We start from the raw sequence: 9085 nt of genomic DNA, 5'->3' as shown, positions 1-9085 counted from the left end.
CTCCAAATTTTTCAACTTCCTCCCCACATCAAACTCCACAAATTTTCCCCATAGCCGCCGGCCACCTTCCCCCTATTCCCCTTTTTTGATTTCCCCCTCTTTTATTTATTTCCTAATATGGGTTAAATATATTTAGGATTATATTTGAATTCAAATCCAAGTGATTTGAAATTCAAAATATTTCCTAATATACAACATCTATTTTAGGAAAGTCTTTAAAATTCAATCAAATCAAATTATGATTGAATGGGATTTAAAATTGCCTTTCCTAATTTATGTATCCCAAAATAGCAAGCAATAAATAACTACTCAAAGCCCTCTCTCTTTATTCAGCCGCTGGCCTACCCTCTACATTAAATGCAAAGATTTATTTCCAAAAACCCATATGTGCATTTGGAAAGATTACAAATTCCATCCCTTAGCCTGGCCAAAATTCTCCTCTATGCCTGCACCGCCTAAATATTACTAAAATCAGCCTTTTTATCTTTGGAATTAAATCTTTGCCTTACATCCCTGCTGGCTGAATTTTCCCCAAGGTTTTTCCCGTGGGATCTCTTCCATAAACTCCACAAACTCCACGGGACAGTGATTCTACTCCTTCCTCCAACTGCAGCCTGAAATCTCCTGCATTGTCTTGCAACCACACCTCTTGGAAGACCTTTAACTGCTGTTTGGAAAATCCAATTGGCCGTCCACATCTTCCAACATTATTGACTTGCCGTCCTGCATCCTTGAAGACCCAATATTGCTGTCCAGAAATTCTGGATTGTTTTGGTGGCTGCCTTGCCACCCGGAGGTCATAGTGTGCTGTTCAAGAGCTTCATTTTGCTGTTTAGAGAAACCAGTCCAAAGACACTTTGCTGCCCACCAACCAAAGATCATCAAACTGCTGTCCCAAGGCAGCTAGAGGTTGCATGTGGCTGCCTACTTCCTCTCAAGCATATAAACACCACATTGGAGCTTTGTTCAACATATTCCTTTGGGTGAACTTCTCCCCCTTTTTATTTACTTTTCTAATCCCCTAATCTTGTAGGTGATGGAGATTTATAAGGAGCCGAGCTTCACCTTTGCCTAAGCTTAGTAAACGTAGGAATTTTGTTTCGCCGTTGCCGAAGCTTAGTAAACGTAGGATTGAGTGCACTTTATTTGCTCCTAATCTTATTGTTAGATTAGGGATTTTTGTTGAAAGCTACTTACTTTGCATGTGATTGAATTTCTACTTATTTTGAATCTCCAAGTGTTTGGCATGTGGCTTAGCCTAAACGTAGGCACCCCTCTTTTGTTTTCTATCATCGTTTTGATTGCTAATAGTGGTAATCGTACATGCTTAATTCAAGAAATCGTGCAAATTCTTATTTCATCATTTTAAAGCATATAGTTCTACATCAAAGACTCTGATGTACCATTCTATATTATAGTGAATGGTCATGGATGTAGCCAAGTCAATCTTATAATAGACTGAAATTTGAGTCTATCCATTCAGAGTCTTTTGCAATTTTCTTTCCGCACTTTGCTTTGCACTCATGTTTATTTTTCATGCAAGAATTAATAAAACAAAAGTTGGGAACATTTTAGTGGGTTCAGAAATTGAGAATTACCATACATACATACATACATACATACATACATATATATATATATATATATATATATATATATATATATAGCTAGAAGATTAATTTATATCCTTCTGTGATAGATTCAAATACTTTGAATTTATTATACAAAATAATTTGGATATTGATGATTGCATAATCTACAATTAAAATAAAATGATTTAAATGGAAAAGGGCCTGAGTATTATATGATATCGTAAATAGTGCAATTTCAGTTAGGCATGATATGGTATCATAGTGTTGGGCAACCAAAAAGCTATCAATAGTCAAATTGAATTGTAGAAAGGAGAATTAAGATGAATTAGTAAAATTATGTAAAGTGAGAGACGATAAAGAAGTGATGCCAGTGTGAGTTAATTTAATCAAAAATAGACTTAGAGATTCAGGATGTACAATGGAGAATAGAAGCTTCATCAATAATATGTGTAAATAAAATTAATATGGAAGGCCTATGATGGAGAGAGAGTAAACAAAGATAGCAATGCTATGGTTTAAAAAAATGTAAAAATTTGTTGAAGACAAAGTTAGCACTTCATGCACCATTCAAAATGAATGAATACAGGACTGGAAGATGATTCATTAGACCTACCCCAAAAAAGTAAAGAAAAAGGTTAATGATGATGTGCATGCATGAGTGCTTATGTGAGAGAGAGATAGACTTACCTTCTAAGAGGAGAGTGGCCATGCTAATCCTAATTGTACTTTAATGTTCTCTGATCTTTCAAGTATACCATGAAATTACTTATGAACCAAATCTCATCATTTGTCATAATGATTTGATGGAAACATATACAAGTCATTTCAAGTCCATTCTATCCCATGAATGCCATTAATCAAACATTAGAATACATTTGAAATACCACCAATAACTTGCCTATTTAACTCTAGGTCATAATTATCTTCATGTGCCTATGTATATCTCAATATCTATGTATGTCTTTCTTTGTGTGCATGTGTATCCATGTGTCCCCACCCCGAAACAAAGCATGTGTATAGATATGACTGGACGGATAATTTTAACTCCAATGCAAAAATAGTTTATGGCTTTTAAAATTGTAGGCTTACTCGCTAATTGCAGCACAAAAGATTACAGCTGTAACACCTTCAAATAGATGAATCCACTTCCTCCGCTCGTTTCTCTGGCCTCCAACATCAAAAAGCCTATAAACTTCCCCACTTTTTCTACTTTCTCCAAAAGGGCTGCACAACATTTTTAAACAATAAACGGGTAGATTAGTACTTTATGCTAATAAGAAATATGCAACACTTGAAGCCTCCAATTAGACTAGCTAAATTGCATCAAAGATTACCATGTAATGAAATGAAGAAAGTAAGCAAAAAAATACATCTTGGAAGTTAGAATCACTGGTAAAAAAACAACATCCATAAAACCTGAAGAGTGTTGAAATGCAATATTATCTACACTGGCATGTCGATGATCTAATTGCATAACCAACTGGTGATTCAATGGATTTAACAAATCGAAAAATAAATAATTAAAAAAAGAAGCTGATAATTTTCAAATATATGAGATAGAAAATTTTGGAGCAACTCATTCGCCACTAGCAATTGTTCCTAGTTCCTACCACCCATCATCTCCCTCTCTCATTCGGGCTCTATTCAAGTGCTTGGAAACCAGCTGCCTTTGATCTCCATCTTCCTTCCTCCCATCTTTGCAATTCCCCATCCAATACCAAAGAGATAGATGTGGTTGTGGTTGTACACGTGTATCTTCACAGAGAGGCATAGAGACATACAAAAGGATACATTTTCCTTATCCTTTGCAATTTCTATCCTAGATACCCTTCAACTACCATAGACTGATATAAATATTAGGCACATAAGCATCCTTCATGCTCCTTGACATCACAGGCACCTTAATGTTGTGAATAATAAGGGTGGAGAAAAAAAGATAGAAATAAAAGTGTGGATCCGATCCAACTTCCCCAGCTAAACCACCCCGACGCCAACAAGTGCACATGGTGGCCAGGGTTGAAGAATTGAGGTGGGATAAAAAAAGATGTAGGATATCAAAGTGCCAAAAAGCTAACCTATTAGCCTTCCAATGAATATGCTTAGACAAAATGTTTACCTCCTTCTAGATGCAATTACTACTAAAATCTCACCTAAACAGAAGAAATCAGATTTGCAAAGGGTATTGAGTTCAAACACAGTAAGGTGGGTGCGAATGGAGCAGCCAACAGGTATAACATTCAGCTAGCTGGCAAGACAGTTCAGCCAGTCCTTGCAGATCTATAATATCATTTTAGCACAATAAACAGATTAAACAGATCACTGATCCTGGTTCGACAAAATAAACAGAAAAAAAGAGTCCACTGCATTCTGAATATTAGTTCCAGTCCCTAGAGGCATGATAACTCATATATGTTTTATATCACAATAAATCAAACATCAACATAAACAGCTCAGCAAATACTATCCCAATTCGCTAAAGAAAAAATGCATATATAGAAAAGTTTTCTTACAAATATAAACTGGCAAAATGAAGTGAGCAACCAATAAAATGTTTGAAAAATTAAAAAACATTGCCGCCGAGAAACTTGATAAAATAGCAGTAAGAATCGTATACTATCTTGCATGGATATATGAGTTGGATAACAAAGAAGGCACTAATTTGCAAGCTGGAGTAAAGTAGACATAGGAAATTGCCAGGGATTGCTGATAACAATAACATTGAAGTGAAAACAGTCCCATCACAAAGAAAATAGAGATAATACATGCATAAACAATGGAGAGTGGAAGAATCAGCACTATAAATAGAGCTATAGGATTAATGCAAAAAGCTAGAAACAAAAGGGATAGATCAAAAATAGCATATTTTTCTTTTGAAAAAAATTACGTACATACCACTGAAATCAAGTCTATATATAAATAATCACTCAAACCAAATAAAAAAACGACCGTACTCATGTATTTGTTTGTTTGCCACCAAATCATTAAGAAATTGTTGAAAATATTGAAATTGAAAATTAATAGCACAGTTATGAATTTTTAGATTTAGGTGGTAATATTGTAAAAAGAAATGATTATGGTAATTTTGTAAATAGCAGAGATTTTGATGATATACACAAAATTGCCCTTCTTATTTTTAAATTGATTGGGCTAAAAAAGAGTTAAATTCAAACTCAGTTATACATAGGAATGAACGTAAACAAAGAATGTCAGCCAACCAAGTGTAATTGAGAAAGGTATGAAGATATGTTGCAAAGCGAAGACATCTGAATAGCTTCTCCTACCTGAACTGGATGTCAACAATACCAGTTGTCCGCACTCTGGCATAAAGAACATCCTCCTGTTAATCCAATAGATAAATATTTATAAAAGTATTCAGAAATGAAATATTGTCCAGCCTACAGCAAACTTCGTGTCTTTAAAAATGAAGTCCAACCAGGAAGGTAACACATGGATGATTCAACATTCAATATATATATATATATATATATATCTGTGTGTGTGTGTAGATTAATCGTTTTGGTATCAATTGATCTGAAAAATGAACAAGAAGAGTTTCTCCACAATGTGGAATGAAATGAAAAACAAAGGAATGGTTACTCTGAGGTGACGGAAGAAAAGAAGCTTAAGAACCTTAGTTGGAACATAATCAGTTTCAGACAATCTTCCCAAATTGTCCATGAAATATAGAGTGCAGTCTGGGATTTGTAGAATATTTCCACGAGAATAAGTCTCCTGCAAATGAATGTTTAATCAACTATAAAACTTCCAACCATTGTATCGAATAAAACCAACTTCTGCATTTTGCTACTTAGCTTAAATAGGCGAAGTAGCGAACATGAACCTATAAGACAATTATAATTTAAAACTATACATCAAATTAAGTAAGACCATATACATCTAAAAGACACTACCTGAATGGCAGCATCATTCCATAGAGCTTCTATCTCCTTTGCAGTGTCTTTAGTCAGATTAGGATACTCCAACCTGCTCCCAATTTCAGAAACCTTTTCACCAATTTCCTGATCCAAGAGTTTCACAGTTTTTGTCAACTAAAATAATATCAGGAACTTCATGGGATCAAGGGGATGATGTGGACTTCTTAAGGAATACGAATGACAGAAATAGGCTATTAAATCCCATATCCCCTTTACAAATACGAATCATTGTCTTGCTTTCTGCAGCAACTGGAATATAAACAAAACCTTAGGTGAATAAAAGACTATATACCCTCATTAAAACAGACTTCCTACATAAAACAATCTTTGATGGAAAAATTGCATAGAAATGCTACGATGCAATCTTTCAAATATGATATAAAGTAAAAGTCAGCCACTCTCATAGAGATGGACAAATTGCTGTACAAATATGTTGTTAATGATCATGAAGCCATGGAGCAGTTCCATGTGCAAAGAATTTCAATTTTTTTTTTCAAGTGAAATGTTATAAATGAGAATATGATATTAGTACAACAACGGCAATTAGCAATAATTGCCCAAAAAAGTACACAAGACAAGATAAACTGATACATACAACATCAAAGCTTATAATTCTAAATCCACATGAATTTCAAAACTACAAAATGACTCATTTGGGTCTCCTTGTTGGAAGCTTGGTGAAAACAAGGAAGTGAAGATAGATTTTTTTATGATTCATGCATTGTTAGGTTCATAGAATTTGAAATCTCTTTTCACTAGTGAGTCAACATTTTGGAAGTTATTGTAATAGCCCAAACTCATAACTATCGAGATATTGTCCACTTTGGCCTAAGGGTCTCACGGTTGTCCTGTTGGTGTAACTTCACAGGATGTCACCCATCACAGTATTTCTCCGAGATAAGCGCGCTTAACAGTGAAGTTTTTAACTAGACATTTGCAAGAGGTTGTACCCTGGTGTATGTTTTTTTGCTGATGATATTCTTCTTATTGAAAAGAATAGAGAGGGAGTTGAAGGTAAATTTAAATTATGGATGTCAACCTTAGAGTCTAAAGAATTTCATTTGAGTAGATCTAAAACTGAATATATGGAGAGATATTTTAGTAATAATAGTTATTGTGGGGGGAATATAACTTTGGGCGATTCAAGTCATTAATAAGAATACGCGTCTTAGATATCTTGGGTTGATGTAGGCAAAAGAGGCCTTTTGGTGTTCCCCATGCCAATTTTAATTCCCAAAAGATGCCTTTTCAGTTTTCCCTTTATGAGCCATTTAATGCTTCGGTTTTCCCCCATTTTGGGACTGTTTTGATGCTTCGGTTTCTTCCCCAGGTGGCTGCCCCTTCGACCCCTGCTTGTTACAGTTTTCAATGATATTTTATTGGCCGATTTTGATGTGCATTAAATACATGTATTAATTGTCTTTTTTTACCTTTTCTTCCCCTATATAAGGATTGTTTTGTGGCTTTTTTAAGAGGGTTTTAGAAATGAAAATTTGTGGAATGTAAAAACCTGCGGGTTTACATAGCTTGCGAGCTATGGTCTTCTTTCCACTTCTCCTTTCTTCTCGATCTTCTAATCTCTTCTTCTCTATCCACAGTTTCCACTCCACATGTATCCTTCTTCTCTAAAATATATATAAGTTTTATGATTTATGTTTGTCATTTGTAGTTGAAGTTGTCTCTTAATTTGCAATCTTAGTGCTTATATTTATCTATGTTGTAAGAAAGAAAGATTTGTGTCTTTGCAATATTTTCTTGTTGCATCATGGGTCTATTGTTCAGAGTGATGGTCAAATAGATGGGAATATTATTAATATAATTCAAGTTGGATGGTTGAAGTGAAGGAATGCATATAGGTTGTTGTGTAATAAAAAGGTACCCCTCAAACTTAAGGGAAAATCCTATAAGATGGTGATTAGACCTGCAATTTTTTATGGTGCAAAATGTTGGCCATTAAAAGAGAAGCATAATATTAAGTGTTGCAGAGATTAGGATGCTTAGGTAGATGAGCGGCTTTACTCTTAGAGACAGGATACGAAATGATCATATACGTGAAAAAGTTGGTGTAGCTCCAGTGGAAGGTAAGAATAGAGAGAGTCGCCTTAGATAGTTTTGTCACATAAAAACGGTATCCTTTCGATGACCCGATTACGAAAGTAGATGTATTAGATTTGACTTATGTTAAGAAAGGTAGAAAATATATTAGAAACAAAAACAAAGAATTCATGGAGAAAAAGAATTCGTGGAGCCAACCACACATAGTGGGATAAAGGCTTGATGTTGTTGTTGTATATCACTTTTTTTTTTCTTTAAATAGTAAAATGGGTCATAAAAATATAATATATACCCAGGGGAAAAAAAATCATGAATGTTTTATTTAAAAAACAAATCTCCACTTCAACTTATCTAAAAGTAATTTGAAACAAAAACAAACCAATTGCGCTCTTTTGAAAGCAAAATACAAATCATAAGTGGTTAAGAATGTAGATCTACAACTTCATCTGCTTCCATTTTGAGTGCAACATATAATCCTGGACTCTAAAGATTTACAAAAAAAAATCTATTTTTCAATACAATGAAGTCCTAGGCTCTTCAATAATAGTAATTGAAAACTCACCCTTTTAGGTCTTTTACGGATGGTTTGAGAGCAGTTTCAAGTGGCTTCATAACAGATGACATGAATTATCAAAAATAGCCAAAAAGTTAACAATAGTAAGGTTATCTGGTGAAAAATGAAAATATGTTTGTCAGAATGGCAATCATTGGGGTTTGAAGCTGCAAATTGATGCTCAAGCCCCGATGCACATGGAAAGAACTAGGATCTTCTTAGCCATATGCACCTTAAAAAGACTACTTGTTGAACAAACTCATTGATCAACATATCATATTAAAATATTCTGTTAGCATCATTTTGTTACAATAATTGTCTAGAGAAATAATTGCTACACTTTTGGTTTATGAAATTCTTTGTCATTTTTTATAATTACTATCCATGTCCTTTATAAGCATCACTAAGACTAGTTCAAAGGCATTAAGGCCTATAAAACTTATAATGTAGTCAGAATTCTTTCATAAACAAAAAGAGCATGGTTTACAACTTTTAGCATAAACTATTCACACAAGGATCCATGCGAAAAAAGAAAAAGCAAGTTTAGAATACCAACAAAAATGCAAATATAAAATTCGTTTATAACGAGAACAAAATACAAAAATCAAAGTCAAGCTATTTCAAATTCTCAATCAATTAGCTTTATGGCACCTTAAATGGGATGCATCTAAATGCAGACAAGTGCTAGAAAAATATTTAAGCACATGTTGAAGTATACTATTTGCTTGTGCATTCCGTTTTCAAATGTAATCTGAATATCAAAAGAATATAATCATAAAAATATCTAAAAAAAAAAGAAGGTTAGACAGCAGCTAATGATTTGAATTTAATGATGCCTCAAACGTGCTCTTAAATTTGATGCCTTGGAACCAGTCTTTATAAAGGACTAGATTTTACCATTAAGAGAAATAGTTTTATATATATATATATATATATATACACTGAGATAT

At 33.9% G+C, this 9085-nt stretch overlaps 1 protein-coding gene across 11 annotated transcripts in view; it reads right to left on the bottom strand.

The window, feature by feature from the left end:
- LOC110104295 (guanine nucleotide-binding protein alpha-2 subunit) overlaps window positions 1-9085 on the bottom strand; it is a 38096-nt gene that overhangs the window by 13816 nt on the left and 15195 nt on the right. For 4 of the 11 annotated variants that reach the window (XM_028700797.1, XM_028700799.1, XM_028700793.1 and 1 more), the window contains 3 exons: window positions 5504-5611; window positions 5223-5324; window positions 4874-4929 (listed from right to left, as the gene is read on the bottom strand). In XM_028700797.1, coding sequence (XP_028556630.1) covers window positions 4874-4929; window positions 5223-5324; window positions 5504-5611 — 266 coding nt within the window. Of the gene's footprint in view, window positions 1-2681; window positions 2817-4873; window positions 4930-5222; window positions 5325-5503; window positions 5612-9085 lie in introns of all 11 variants that reach the window. The other 7 variants (XM_020833332.2, XM_020833328.2, XM_028700794.1 and 4 more) reach the window with 3 other exon arrangements.

The sequence above is a fragment of the Dendrobium catenatum genome, unplaced genomic scaffold (assembly GCF_001605985.2).
Source record: "Dendrobium catenatum unplaced genomic scaffold, ASM160598v2 fragScaff_scaffold_1593, whole genome shotgun sequence".
Lineage (NCBI taxonomy): Eukaryota > Viridiplantae > Streptophyta > Magnoliopsida > Asparagales > Orchidaceae > Dendrobium > Dendrobium catenatum.
Note: the sequence above shows the minus strand (reverse complement) of the source record. Positions and strands in the feature narration are given on the sequence as shown.